At 40.9% G+C, this 15,601-nt stretch overlaps 1 protein-coding gene across 2 annotated transcripts in view; it reads left to right on the forward strand.

Moving 5' to 3' along the window:
* The window catches only part of efr3a (EFR3 homolog A (S. cerevisiae)), a 216,968-nt gene that overhangs the window by 192,900 nt on the left and 8,467 nt on the right, over positions 1 to 15,601 (forward strand). Inside the window, exons 18-23 of one of the 2 annotated variants that reach the window (XM_030073685.1) lie at positions 972 to 1,099; positions 1,944 to 1,994; positions 11,673 to 11,752; positions 12,919 to 12,967; positions 14,692 to 14,795; positions 14,886 to 14,935. In XM_030073685.1, coding sequence (XP_029929545.1) covers positions 972 to 1,099; positions 1,944 to 1,994; positions 11,673 to 11,752; positions 12,919 to 12,967; positions 14,692 to 14,795; positions 14,886 to 14,935 — 462 coding nt within the window. Of the gene's footprint in view, positions 1 to 971; positions 1,100 to 1,943; positions 1,995 to 11,666; positions 11,753 to 12,918; positions 12,968 to 14,691; positions 14,796 to 14,885; positions 14,936 to 15,601 lie in introns of both variants that reach the window. The other variant, XM_030073686.1, reaches the window with a different exon arrangement.

Here is a 15,601-nt window from a genome sequence, read left to right on the forward strand (position 1 = left end):
GCCCGGTTACAAGCACACCGGAGGTTGTAAACAAACCTTGGCCTTACAGGTGCCTCATGAATAACACAGAAACCCTGATTTACTAAAGCCTTTAACGTCTTGTAGCGTGACCAAAACCAAAGATGTAACCCCTGACTGGTTAAGACGATTGCCTTGCACCAATGTTGGGTCATAGTTCTGACTTTTAACACTGAAAACATTGTAGTATCCGTGAATGGTTTCAGTAAATCTGGGCCAGAGGTTTCTCTAATCTGTCAGCTTGCCAGATCACATTTTGGCTTCAAGAGGTTCAAACAAATTTCTTCAAACTTAAGCTCTGTGTGATCAACTTGTCTTTGCTTTTTGCTCTAATTTCCCTCCTCTGGTGTTCATATCAATCAAAGCCTCTAGACTGAGGGTTGCCCTTGGTTTGTGTTGTCATGCCAGACTTTCCCAGCATGGGGAATTATCGACATCTGCATCCTTATACACACACAATCGTGTGTTATGAGGTCGTTTCATGTAGTTCTGATTATGTTACAGCTGAGGCCACATTTTCAAGTTATTTGGGGCCAGGTAATGATCATGCTCACCTGGGTTGACGAACTAAAAGAGTAAAAGCTGCCAAGTTTGAATTAAATATTCCAAACAAAACTGGAAGGAATTGACTGTCACAGATACCAGATGACCTGATTATGCGAACCAGCCCGTATTTCTGATTATGGAGCCACTTTCAGAGCTTGCCCCCTGCAGTGAAAGATGTAGGGATTTTTGATGGTTGAATTAAGACCCCGGCATGAGAGGTTTAGAGGTTCAACTCATTTCTGCTTCATTCTGTGTTTATCTATCTGGGCAACCCTCACATTTATCACAGTTCATTTACCAAATCATGGGAAAATCAGCTCGAAGGTATTATTTCTGGAAATTGTGTGAAATACTTTTGGAGAACTTGGAGATGTATCATGCCTTCAACATCCTCCTCGTCCACCCAGGCTCCCTGAATCCCTGGATAAGGAGGACAGAGTCTTGTACTTCCAGACAGCCGACATGGCAGAGTGCTTGGCCGGTCCAGGATACAACGCAGAGAGACTCTCCATCCCCTATGTGCCCCAGGTCACAGGTGAGACCAGCCACTTCTCCGCACAAACAGTCAGAATCGTTCTATGTAACAAGTTAACTTTTTTATCCAGTTTGGTGTTTTAAAACAGAAGTCCTAGTTTTTTAAAACAAGTAGAAAAGTCCTTCAGTTACATCAGCCTTTCCAAATGCAGTTTGCCTGCAGCATCTGACATTTAGAGGTTGAATCAGAGTTTTCACTTATTTAAAAAAAAAAAAAAAAATTGAAATGAGCAATTCTACTGAAAGTTTTGCAGATTTATTACTTCTTTATAAGCAGAATATAAGAGTCAGCATTAGACTAAATGACTAAACAGGCATTTTTGCCATCTGTTATCTTTTATTCTCCCTCTTCAGAAGTGTAGTGACTGCAGAATTATTGGCAATCCTAGTAAAGATGAGTCGAAAAGGCTTCAAGAGATTAACAGCTTAAAGAATTGCACAGCATGTAGAAAATTGGAGGGGGGAAAAAATCATTAATTCAAACCTCATTTAAAGCCGTAGCTCACACCAGAACAACATGGATGTTGTTGTAGGATTTCATGAAGTCAACCACTAATAGCAGCTTTTTTTTACAGATCTGTAATCCCTTCCCCAATTCTTTTTCTTTCATTTCTCCAAATCCAGCCTTAGGAATTGTCCTTGTACTTTAGCCCATTTTCATACATGACTCATAAACATCATACTGTTCATGAACAAAGCAACAGCAACTAATTCATGAGTTAGTTTGCCAAATCAAACACATAATCAGAGAGAAATTTGTCTGTAGGTTGATTCTTTTCTTTTTAATCTAACAAACCCCATGCCTTTGTTTTCTTTTCTTTGCCATGCTTCTCATTTAAAATCAGTGCTTTACACAGTAGGCAAGATCATCCACAGGTGCAAGCAGACATCCAGAGGTAAAAGCCAGTGTAGAGTCTCCGACCAGCCTGATTAGGACCTAGACACAGTTCCCTGCTGTCACTGACCTCTAGCCATGGGATTTGGGTTTAGCTACAATCTAGCCAAGCAAGTGGCAAAGCTGCAATATTAAACACAAATACATTTCATGGCCAGCAGCCTTTGTTGTAACACTGACAACGATTTTATTTTCAATTTATACATATCAGAGCTGCTAAAAATGCTTTGGGCAAAAATACTGATAGATTATCCACCCACTGGAGAAAAAACAACCACTGAAGATGCAGTTTGGAACATATCAAACATTGAATTAATGCTAATTTGCTATTGCGACTTGAGAGAATTCAGTAACTGAAGCTTCTCGATAAATTGCCAGGCTTCACAGAGCACTGCTTTGACCCAGTGGATCAGATAGTGTAAAAAAACCAGTGGACAGATGGGTGATAGATAATTAGATGAATAGATGTTGGATTCCTAGATTGATTCAACAGCAAATAAATAAAAATTGAGATACATAATTCAGCTTGACTGTCAGAAATCTCTGATCTCTGGCATCTGAATCAGCCACTAAAAGAAATGCTTGATGTTCTGCAATCTTTGTCATCGTTTAGCCAGAGGATTAGCAACGTGTAGCTAGCAGCAAAATAAACTTTCCAGTCAAGGTACAAACTGCATCTTCAGCTGATGGTCTTGCCCTCTCTCCCCTTGTGAACTCTCAGAACTGGGAGAAATGGGGACTTTTATATGCATTGAACCTTTTTTAAACCTACTTAGTGGACTTTCTTAATATATATTTATCAAAAAGACTGACCTAAAACGTAGCTGAGTCACATGGCTGGAGATCACTGACCCGTAGATCAGTGGTTCTCAGTTACGTTTCCATCAAGGCCCAGAAGTCTGCAGGGTGGAACAGCAAGCCAGCATCACAGCAGCTGATTTCACCAAGGCCTTGTTCAGACTGCCAGCCCAAAACCGCATCATCATATTCAGATTGTATCCAGATTGATTTAAGAAAGTCTGGACAGCTAATTAACCACATGAAATGTGATTTCTCCAAATCAGATCCAAACCACATCTGGAGTTGGCTTGAAGTGAAAAGAAACAGATTTCTACAGGTGTGTCTCAGTCTGGATGCCCTGGACACTAAAAAAAGATTTCAAACTGCCTTTTACGTGCAGACTGTCTTAAAGATCTGATGCATGAGACACATTCGTTTTACCTTCAGTCTGAGCAAAGCCCAAGGTGCAGACCTTCAGCGGGACAAGAAGAAGAGCTAATAATGAGCTGCTGTGGAGTTTGGTTTGAATGAAAACCTGTGCAGACACGGGCTTCAGTGGCACATGACTGGAAACCACCGCTGTAGATGACCCTCAGTGTTAGAAGGACAAGAAGAAGTTTTCTCGCTGCTCCCTGTTTCCTGTCCTGTGTTAAAGCCTACATGGGCTGAATAAAGGCAGCGCCACAGCAGAGATTCCTCCACGGTCGGGCTCTTTTCCGTCTCACACAGAAAACTGCAGTTTATAATTATAACAGAACCTTCATTCTCATTTTTTTTTTTTAAATGTATAAAGGCAAAACCTTTTGATCTCACAGTTTCCCGTCTGAATATAGAGTCCAGGTTACTTCCTGTATTGATGGAACTGAAAAAGAGGTGACCCCAGCCTCGGTCCTCAGACAGTAAATCATTGTGGAAGTTGTGTTCAAGGCAGATGAATAGATCGGTATGTTTGCAGATTTATAGAGAGACGGATAATAGACAGACCACAGACCAGCCTGAGTATAAAAAGTAAAGATTTGAAGAGGTAATACAAAACACACTTTTTTTTTTAAAGTATAAAAAAAAACATTGGTTGGAGTATTCACTGTCAATCCTGTCTTCCAAATGACGGAAAAGCAAATTCTATCCAGAACTAGTTTAGTCAGTTGGAGAAACTCCCTTCATCTCATGAGGCGCCAGGAATAGTTAGTGTTTGAGGTCTGAGGCAGTGATTTTAGCCAATGGCAATGCCTTCACAGCGATAATCGCATAAAAAGAGAAGAGAGTTTCAGAAACGGCTTCTGAAACCATCTGCTGTCTTTCCCATCAACAACAACAACAACAACAACAAAAAAAATTGGCAGGTTTAAAGTTTCCATTTGTTTGACTTTTTTTTTACCCAAATTTGAAAAGCCTCTGGGCCCAATCACACCGGACACATTTGAAAGACAGAATAATTCAAATCACAGCACACTCGCTGATCTATAATTAAAACAAAAATATATTATAGATTGGTGGGTGCACTGCTCTTTTTTTTATTATTGAAGGCTACAGAGCAGAGCAGCCCGTTTTATGTTGCTAGGAAACCAGAATCAAGTCATCCATCAGCTTGACCGGTTAATGATAAGCAGTTTATGTGTAGGTATGGTTTGTTAAAGCTACATTAAGAAATATTTTTCCCAGTAAAATGAGCCCTTGTGAAGTGAGAGTCATCGCTATAGGTCTGTTCATCGTACAGCCCGCCTGTTGTTATTTCCTAGATTTCTAAATTTCTCTATCGCCCTGAGAAAAAGCTCCTCCTCTTTAACCGCTCGACATGTCAGCTTCATTCACGCCGTCTTTGAAACATCAAATTCTGCAGATAAACTCCAAATTTCAGATCAACCATGCATGTGTTCTGTCACTGTCATCAGCAAGTGTCCAAGTTTGGTCCGTTCCCTGTCGAGAGCGGAAAACAACACGATTTTGAGCGATTATTTAAAGTTGAAAAATTGTTTTGAGTGAGGCACAACAACAACTTTCAACGCTCTTTTCAGCGAGCTGGTTTCCAAAGTGGTGGATCTTTTTTCTGCCGTAGCTCTGCCACCGCATCACCGCGCAGTGCTGCTCCGGTCCCATATTCAACCTGCAGATTCAACCTCAAATTCAGGTTTTTTTTCCCCCACTCTGTATCCGCTTCACTCATTTTGGAGCAGTACACTCCGGGTGAAGCTCTCGTTCTCGTGACAGGGAAGGATTTAATGTTTGCCGTCATGAAACTTCACAACTCCGATGTTTCCAAATTTCCCACTTGTAATTACGACTTTTGAAGGGAGCGTTCTACCAACTCATAGATACAATAAAGAACGCCTCCAATATGCACTTACAGCCATGAATAGTAAAAATTCATGGTACACAGTCCCCAAAATTCGAAACAGAGAGCTCATTTTTCTTCAGCCAGCAGTTCTTTCTGATTGCATGAAGTCCTCAGGCTCTGGTTGTTCCTCCTTGTTTGATCGATTTGATTGATTACAGGAGTAAATTGATCGCCCACATTAAAAACAAACAGAAATAGCTGCCCTGTGCTGCTAAAATGTGTCCTGTGTGATGTGTATCCAGGAGTCATTCAGAGCTCAGCACTCTCTTTCCTTTTAGCTAGACAGGACGACCCAGGTTCTCTGACAGACATTTGCATTTCATCAAGAGCAACTTTTATGTTAGTCATACACTGTACATCACACCAACCTAGGTTGGATTTTCATAGCATAGCAGTTTTAGTATTTTGCATATCTGTTCGTATTTGAAGTGATGGCTCAGTAGCTGTAGATATCTCATATCTTATGCATGTTGTTTGATGATTTGTGCTGCTGTGCTGCTCGCATTTGGACGTTTGTGACGGTGAGTACATGTTAACATGTTGGCAATCTCTAGAGTACCCATGTAGACTGTGAATAGTGTAGCAGTGTGTCTGGACAGGCTGTAGAGGTAGTTTTTTTTTTTTTTTTTTTTTTTTTTTTTTTCTATGTGAAATGCAGCTTCCAAAACACAGCAAAGAAACACCAAGACATAGGACTGACACCACATGTTGAAAATAATAACCATTATTCAGTTCCTCATTATTATTTTTTTTTCTTTAAGAGCTGTGTGTGTGTTTGCGTGTTCACATGGGAGGTTGATCATTTTTTTCATTCATTAGTGAATCTGAACGAACATTCCTCTGTCCAGACTTCCCCGCTCAGGCAGACTGTCAGACTTTAGTGTGATTTAATTTCTGTTAAATCTGAAAGTTTGTTTGGTTCATTAAGTCCAAAGAGGCTCATGTTGACTTCCATGTGGTCGTCCGGAGAGTCCGCCGGGCTGCAGACCTCGCTAGTGGGAAGATATTAAGGGTGACATGCAAAATGCAAAGGGTATATGCAAAAAAAAACACCTAATAAAGATTTAAATAATTAAATAAATGAAAGCATGCGGACAAATCCACACAGAAGTTTTTTCAGTGTAAGTAACTAACACTTAAATATAGCTTAAATCCTGCTTATTTGCAGACATTCATGTCTGTATTATTTAAAAATTGTAGACATTGTAAAGCGCTTTCTGAGGCCGGTACACTACAAAAACACCAGAAACACAGTCCTTTTACCATTTAAACTGCAGGGTCACATGAACGAGGGGTTCTCATTTAACCGAGGGAAAAACATAACCAATTTTTTTGGAGCCAGCTGTACCGTTCAAGTCACATCATTTTGTTGGATTAAAGTAAGGAAAGTAAGGAAGGGTTGAATAGACTGTCATCAATTAAAATGAGCTGTGTTCAAGCTGTGGCTTCTCATTTAACAATAACTTCAGTATTGATAACATTTATACATTAAGTTCACTTAAATATCTTTTAAACGCTCATTGTTTAACAGAGGGAGAGAGTTTGGAAGTGTCTAGTATTTATTAAGAAAGAGCATATAGCTAGCTGCAAAGGTTTTAGTTGATTTTTTTAATCTCTGAATGTAAAGGTGGCAGGTGCAGTGTGTACCCATACAGTGGATTTCTACTGATATCACAAGGTGAAAGAAAGCTGCAGTAAAATCCCAGCCTGTAACAATGCTAAAGTCATTCTTGCAGAGCTCAGTATGTTATGGTCATATTTAGGATAAATGTCTGTTGAATTTGTCTGTGCTTTAAGACACACTTTTAAAATATCCATCAAAATGTTCATAACATCACATATAGTCCATGCAGGGCTATAGCGATTGATTTATTATTTCTGTTCAGCAGATTTTGGTAAATTATGACCCATGAAAATCAAAATGAACCGTTCTTTTTTCTGCTGCTGTCAGAGATCCAAATCCCTGTGAAAAGAGACATTTTTGTCTGAATCTGCATGAACCCCCGCACCGTCCGCTGCACGTCTTCTCCGGTGTACAACAGAAAGCTGCCAGCGGCTAAAAAAACAAGAACGTACAGCTTCTCCTGCATCCTCCGCTCCCTGCTGCTGGCCAGCGAAACAGTGAACTTCACACCCCGCTGATCCGTCTGAGCACACAAGTTTGGTGTTTTTATTCGTCGACGTGGCTCGGTTTCCCCTCGGAGGCCGAGTCGGTTTCCAGCAGGAGGTCAAGAGGATTTTTCGGGGGGGGACGAGCTCATGTCCTTAACGTCACACTGAGAACAATTACTTTCACCACAGGGCTGCCAGCGTCAGTCCATACACACAGATAAGGAGCAGGGATTTGGTTGAAGCACGAGCGGGCTGTTTCTGCAGAGTTGTGCATCTAGTTTGAGATGTGACTTTGCAACTCAGCACATCACCTGCACTAAGTTCTTATATCAGTTCTCAGATCTGTTTCTCAGATATCTGATCTGTTTCGGCTGGATAGTCAGTCAGTCATGTATTTGAGGGTGAATCTGGAGGATGGATGAAGAGTGAGAGCATTTAGTCTTGACCTACAGAAAGTCCAGAGTATTATAACCAAAAGATTACAAGCTCAAATCCCTAGAGCTGCTGGGAGCATCTTGACAACAGCGCATGGTTTTTCTCACTAGTTCATGTATCTGGTTGAAGTCAGTGTTAGTGCTGGTTAACTGACAATCAATGGAGGAAGCAGCTTAATTCCCTTTTTTTTCGCCTGGTTTGGAAGCGGTGCGTTCCTCAACAGACCTGAGAGCCGAGCGTTCGTTCTGAAGTGATACGCTAGATAATCTCACTTCAGCATCACCTGACTGATCAAAGATTTCAGACTCTAACAAAACGGGACTTGTAGCATCAGCAGCAACATGTAGAAGGGATTCGGGAACTGAAGAGTCACTCGTTTCCTAGCAACCAGCCGGACCAGGAAGCAACACCCGCTGAAACCGGCTGTTCAAGTACAACAGTACGATTGAACGGCGTGATCCCCACCTGATGTCCTGGTTCAGGGCTGGGCACAGGTTGTTGGCTCGAGGGCCAGGTGGAGTTTTAAAGGCCAGGTGAGGGGCTACGCTCCAGGTTTACAGTTTATTACGTTCCTGCATAGAAAAAAACAACAGTCAGTGTCTTTTCTCTCCGCAGTCACAGTCTTCTAGGGAGTCGTTCCTCCTCCGATGTGAGGCTCTAAGGACAGAAGATGTACTGCTATAAAGCCCCTTAAGGCAAATGTGTAATTTGTGATATTGGGCAATACGAAGATTCAGTTTCAGTTTATTTACAAATCATTTACAATACGAATATAATTGACTTGACAGGTTTCTTTACCAGTGCATTTTGCTTCAAAATATACTCAAGCATGTACCACAGTATCTTTTCCTTTTGGTAAATGGACTGCATTTCTAAAGAGCTTCACAATGTTTGCCTCACACTGACCCATTCACACACACATTCACACACTGATGGCAGAGACTACCATGCAAGGTGCCAAGCTGCCCATCAGGTCAGGGGTTCAGTGTCTTGCTCAAGGACACTTTGACACACTCTGGAGCTGGGGATCGAACCAGGGACCTTCTAATTACCAGACGACCGGTTTGATCCACGTTTCCCGCTCTTTCCATATGAACAGCAGCAACAACCAAACAATCCGTGGTCCTTCAAACGTGTATTCAGCAGTGTGATTGGATTCGGTTGTGAATTATGATTTATGTCCCTGCAGCCGATCAGATTGCTTTGTGGGTCTCAGTTTGCTCAGTGCTGCCAGAGACCAGAAACCAACAGGTCAGTTCAGGTTAGCTCAGCTGACTGTCTTCATGTTTTGGAGTAGAGACTCGGGCTAAAGCCAAGACAGTTTACTGAGTCACGGTGAGACACATTCAGTCCCAAATCTGCCTCATCACACGATGCACTTTTACTCATAATGATTGTGAATTGACGTACGTGCACAGCGGAGTCCTTATTGAGCGCGGTGATGGTGCCAGATGTGGTTGCTTGGAGATTTGTGACGCAAATCGTAAATCAAAGTCGTAAATCTTCTTCCCGGGCGCTGAGCCTCTGGTCTTTGCGCTCATTACTTTCGGTCACTTGGGGAAATCAGACCTGCTCCTATTGTTTTCTCGGTGCAGATAACGGTTTCAGCTAAATGCCAAAAATATAATGGAAATGCAAACACACGGCTCTCTGTCCTGGTCTTCCACCTCTTGTCTATTCATATCTGTTTCCTCATTAGTCCCTTCTGCCTGGCTGGTTAATCACACCTGTTCAAAGTGTGCAGCAAAGGTCACTCAGACTCGGGCAAATTGCAGTTATCAAGAGGTGTTTTAAGGTTAACGGTTAAAACAATTTTGCCTTCTTTTTTCAGTTTTTCCTCATCTGATCTTAACGGTTTGTTTCTGGTTAAATGACCTTGACACGTAACGTTTGCTCCCCGGAGGTTGAGGACGTACAGGCCGCTTCTGTTTCAATTTAGAGAGGAATACGAGTAATGGAATGATATATTCAGTTTTGTTTTACAAATAAAATGTGGATTAACGCAGAACACAGTGAAGAGGTGCTGCCTGTCTCAGTGTTTAGATGGCTTAAAGTTTCTCGGTCCACATGATCATCTATCATCTATCCCTTGTTATATTAATAAATGAGGCTGAAAATAAGTCTGGAAACATGGTTTGACAGAAGAGGTGAGGTAGGAGCCTGCTTTGAGAATGAAGAACAACAAACATCCAGAACAACTGATGAGTCCAGTGGACCGAGACACTTGTTCCAGTGCATCTCAGTGTTTGCTCATGAGCACATTGTCCTCCTCCAGAGCTCTTTGTGTTAAGTAAGGCTCTTTGAGACGATAAATGAACCCGAGGTTGCAAACCATTTCTCCACAAGACACTCGTGACCTTCAGTGGGACATTGAAGCGTCCTCAGTAAAATTAGTCCAGTAATTTTAGGCCAAAATTGGGGTCAACCTAGGACAAACTGCAAGAGAAGCAATCACCTATTTATGACCATATAACACCAAAAAACACTGTTTTTAACACACAGGGGAAAGGGGTTCAAAATTTTACTTTCAGATATCACTATAAAAATTCACAAGCTGATTACACACACAAAGACAAGAAAAAAAGTCAATTACAAGTTCTTTGAATTATTCTGTTTACACATGCATATCACACATAATCTGATTTGATATGCGCTAATAAGGAATATAAGGAATAAATGCCAGAACAGATATTTAAACAGTGAATTAAAAAGTTACTATATATAAAGTAACCTTGAATTAAAAGGTTACTATATAACAGTAAATTTAAAAGGTTACTGTATATATAGTAACCTTTTAATTCACTGTTTAAATGTCTGTTCTGGCATTAATTCCTTATATTCCTTATTAGTGCATATCAAATCAGATAATGTGTGATATGCATGTGTAAACAGAATAATTCAAAGAACTTGTGATTGACTTTTTTTCTTGTCTTTGTGTGTGTAATCATCTTGTGAATTTTTATAGTGATATCTGAAAGTAAAATGTTGAACCCCTTTCCCCTGTGTGTTAAAAACAGTGTTTTTTGGTATTATATGGTCATATAGAGGTGATTTTCAAAACTTTCCACCAATGGGATTCCTTGGGACTTTTTTTCCCCTCACTCAGGACAAACTGAGGATACAGAATCAGTTGAGTTTGCTTCTCTTGCAATTTGTCCTAGGTTTTTTCATAAAATGACTGGACTAAATGTAAAATTTTAAAAGAAGACGTGTCTCCGTTTGTCCTTTTGAACACACCGAGCGTGCACGATGCACAGCTCAGAGGAAGACGGGCATTTCTGATATTTTTGGACGTTGGCACCAGAACTTGACAACCTCCCTCGTCGCTTCGCCTCTGATTAGCCGTGACAAGAAGCGCTGCGGTCCGATGTGTGTCTGTCACACTCAGCTGGTCGGCAGCTCGCGTCCGTCAACAGGCGCTGGCAGCTGCAGGAGGAGCCAGCTGGCCACCACCGCGGCTTTCTGCTTTCTCTTTACACCAGGAACCACCACTCTGCATTCGTAGCTGTTCATTTAGCCGTGTTTTCATCTAGTGCCTCTGCCTGAAACAAACAGCTTTGAGCCACAGAATTCAGACTTTGTGTCTCTGCAGGGACGCGCGTCGCTTTTTGAGTTGGTGCTTTTTTCTTTGTAGTAGCCACTTTTAAGTCCCGTGGTGTGTTTTGTGCAATTAAGGCAAGATAAGTAATGAACCGGACACGTGCACAGCTTGCATCGGTTAGTTAAAGGTAGACTCTGTAAAGGATGTGTGCTCCCAGAGTGCTTTGTTCCTTCAATAACATTTTTCAAACTGAAAATATGTTCTCTCATTATAATAAGACAGACAAAATGTTGCCTTAATGAAATATTTTTACACTGAAAATGTTATATTTGGAAATAATCTCTGATGGTACATGTTGAGTAAGTAATTTCTGAAATGTTGTTTTAAGATGGTCCATGTAAAGACTGACATGTTCCTGGGTCCGTGACCTCCCAGTTTGACGTGTTCTGGTTGACCTTGTTGCTCCTCAGATGAAGACCGTCTGACCAGGAGGAAGAGTTTTGTGGACACCATCTCCCTGCAGGTGGACATCGTGTCCAACAACCTGCCGGACAAGGTCAGTGTGACGCCCCTCAGCCGCTCTCTGTCCATCCAAACTCAGGAGGGTCTGTCTGTCATAAACACTAGAACCACCAATATAAAATCAGTTATATCTTGATAAAAACAATAATCTATGCTTTTTGTCCCTCAACACAGCTGTATTAAGGTGGGGATTACAAATATAGTTTTCTTGAAAAAAAAAAAAAAAAAAAAAAGTACTTTTCTATTTGGTACTTTTTTGCTATTTTATTTTATTTATTGATTTTGTACTAAAGTTCAGGTAATTTTTTCCTGACAGTGTGGTTATTTTTTACTTTTTTTTTTTTTTTATGATCTGGTATTTTTTTGGGTTTTTTCCAGTATTAATTTGACTTTTTTTTTTAAATTCATTTTCCAATATTTTATTTTATTTTATTTTATGTCTTTTTATTTAATTTAAATTTATTTTAAATTTTAATTTAAATTTGCTTATTGCTTTTCTAAATGGGGGGTCCAGGGCTGAATGAGAGTCAACATGGGGCTTCAGATCATGAAAACCTGCTCCATAAGAGACCCGGTGCTCATACGGTTTACTCCAGTTTGGTGCCACCTGCAGGGAGGTGCACTGTGACTGAGCGTTATGTAACCCCTGCCAGCCGAAACAGGGGGGATTCAAACTCCTCCGTAAATAACCCAGGAGGTGAGCCGAGGTGAGCTGAGTTTCCTCGCTGCTCTTCGGCCTCCGGGGACTTTCAGGGTTCAGCTAATAGGCTAACGATGCTAACATGTCTCCTCACGCCTGTTAGCATTACCGGTTGTTGACAGCAGCCAAATATAGCAAAATGTACACTCATGAGAAGCCTCCAAAACACACAAATGAGACGGTCAGGTGTAGTTTGCTTGGTAACTTCTGCACCAGTCAGCTGGATTTAATCTCAGCTGGTTTCCTCAGAATAACGACGGAGCTTCACACTTGAAGGTGACTGCCGGGCGTCCCGTCGCTGATTTACCGTCCACGCCAACCTGCCGTCCCCCACATGACGTCCCGTGTTCAGTGACAGCTTAACACTCATTTTCTCAGTAACCACGGGTTAGCGCCGCCGCTATTTCGGTGGCGCCGCGGGCCACGTTGACAGCCGCGTGACACCGCCTTGTCAGGGATCGCCCTGATTGATCCTCCTGTGTTTTCACCCCCCTCTGCAGTCCCAGCTGGCGGAGGAGATCACGTTCGAGACCCTGAAGAAGGCCATAGGTAAGATAACACAGAGGTAACACACACACACTCAACACGCCACGCGGCTCTGTTCACACTGAGGGCTCCAAAATGCTGCACATATGTTTTTTTTTTATGCTTTATTTGTTTATTTAGTGCACAGCTGTTCATATTTAGGATGTAACCAGGATCTGATACTAATGCTAAGCTAGGTAAACCTGACAACATGTCTTTTTCCTCTGTTTCGGCCCTCCATCCACACTAAAACAGCCTACCAACCACCAAAAATGGACATTTTGAAATACACCGTCCAAAGTGGTTACATTTTTGATAATTCTTTTTATTGCAGAAGGGTGATGTACATTGTATTCCAATACTTACATTATGTTCTGCAAGTTTTCAAAATTTACAGAATAACAAAAACAAAAAATAATAAATAAATTTTAAAAAAAAAAAAAATTTAAAAATTTAAAAAAAAATAATCGTGATAACAAAAACAGTAAGTGATAACAGCAACAGTACCGAACTCGTATATAAGTACAATTTAACATATAATTATACACAGTAAGTGGGATAATACATAATAAGCTAAAAAATAAAAACAAATAAATAAATAAATAAAAGTATAATAAGTAAATAAATAATTAAGTCAATAAAAAAAAAGAAATAAAAAATAAATAATATATATAACATAACACACTCAAGACCCCCCACCCACCCATCCATCCCACACCCGTATACACCTTCAACAATGAGTGACTATGGTTAGGGTTGGAGCACACAAAGAAAGCACTTAAACAGATTCAACAGGGGAAAATGTGTAAACATATCTATACATGCATACATACATAAGTACACAAACATACATAAGTAGGCAGGTACATATTAAAATTAAAATTAATTGGAGGGCAAATTAAAATTAACTGGAGGGCCAAAGTGGTTACATTTTTAAATGCCGGTCTAGTGTTGGAATGTGGATGAGGAAAACGTGAGCGTGTGACAGGCATGTGACTGCATTTAGGCGTTAGCCAACATCAAAAATGACTTGTGCTCATTGGTTTGTTTTTAATTTGTTAAGTAAGAAAAAAAAATCTGGCTGCTTTTGTCTGATTTTATGCGTTCAGCTGCATGACTGCCATTATCTGATGCATCAGGCTGAGTGTCAAACTTAGACACTTTAATGGCACCAATCAAACTGCTTCAATGCTGTTGAGTATCAAAAAACACTTAAAATATGCCTTAACGTTTTGGATGGAAACATAACTGCTGTAGATGGGAAACTTGTTGAAAAAGCCCGGTGTGACCGGAGAGCAAAAACACACACACACACACACACACACACACACGGCCCTCTCCACCCGGCCCGCTTGGCCTTAACTGAGCCTCTCCAAACACCGATCGACTCGGCTGCTCGGCTTCCTCTCCCGTTCTCATGCCTCCGCCGCTCGGCTGAACTGTCAAGATTATGACAGCTGTCTCAAGGTAATGGCGGAAGATTTACTTATCGCCATGGCAACACTGACAAAATAGGAGTGTCCAAATACAGAGTATGATATAGCAAAAAAAATATATATATATAAAAAAGTGTCTCCACGCAGCTTTTTGCTTCTGACACAGATCATAAAACATCAGATCAGAGACACGCGAGGGGAGGAGAATCAGAGTGTTTCTGCTTCATTCTGCTTCGGATTAAACCTGAATGAGGTGAAATCCAGGTTTTAATCCGCAGTTTATTGAGTGAGGTCGACTCTGCCTTGTTTCAGATACGACGGGCCTGGAGGAGCAGGAGAGGGAGAAGAGGCGTCAGGTGATGGAGAAGTTCCAGAAAGCTCCGTTTGAAGAGATCGCCGCGCACTGCGAGTCCAAGGTGAGGAGCTGAGCGTCGGCACCTGAACACCGAAACCTCCACAAGCACATTTTAGAAAAGTCACTCAACTTGAATGTTTTATTTTTCCAGGCAAACATGCTGCACGACCGGCTGGCCCAAATCTTTGAGCTTACAATTCGGTAAGTGGCTTTGTTTTTTTTTTTTTTGGTTTTTTTTATGTTGAAAGTTAATGAAAGTTAATCTTTCTGCCCTCTGACTCATGTAACAAAAGGCTTTTGTGACTTTTCCACAACACTGCTTTAAGTTATTCTCTGTCATAAACTCTACATTTTGGGTTTATGACAGTGTCATTAAAACTGTAAATGTCCTGAATTTCTTAGCAATGACTTAACATCACATTTAAACTGAATGAAATTATCAAAAATGTATAAACTTCACATTCCTGCTGATCGGAATAAAGTCCTCATGAGTTTTCCTAAAAGCAGCAGCACTGTTGTGTTTTCAGGACTTTTTCACACTGAAACGCTCCCTCCTCCTCCTCCTCCGCCAGGGAAAATAGTCCCCGGGAAGCGTTTTGCTTTCCACAGCCAATTATCAGCTGTGTGGTTTCTGAATGTTGAGGACTTAATAGAACAATTACAGTGCAGCTGTTTCAACCAAAAAATTTGATTTGAAAATGAAGGGATTTTGATTCTGAGGTGAAATCTTAAAAATCTCCGCATGATTTGCAGAACGGTCTGTTGACATGAAAAATGCGTTGCTGCTATAAAATCGGCTCCATCTACTTGTAGCCTGCCATTACCTGCTATTTCATGTCAAAATAAGATAAGATAAGATATTCCGTT

The sequence above is a fragment of the Myripristis murdjan genome, chromosome 17, assembly GCF_902150065.1.
Source record: "Myripristis murdjan chromosome 17, fMyrMur1.1, whole genome shotgun sequence".
In the NCBI taxonomy this organism is placed as follows: Eukaryota; Metazoa; Chordata; class Actinopteri; order Holocentriformes; family Holocentridae; genus Myripristis; species Myripristis murdjan.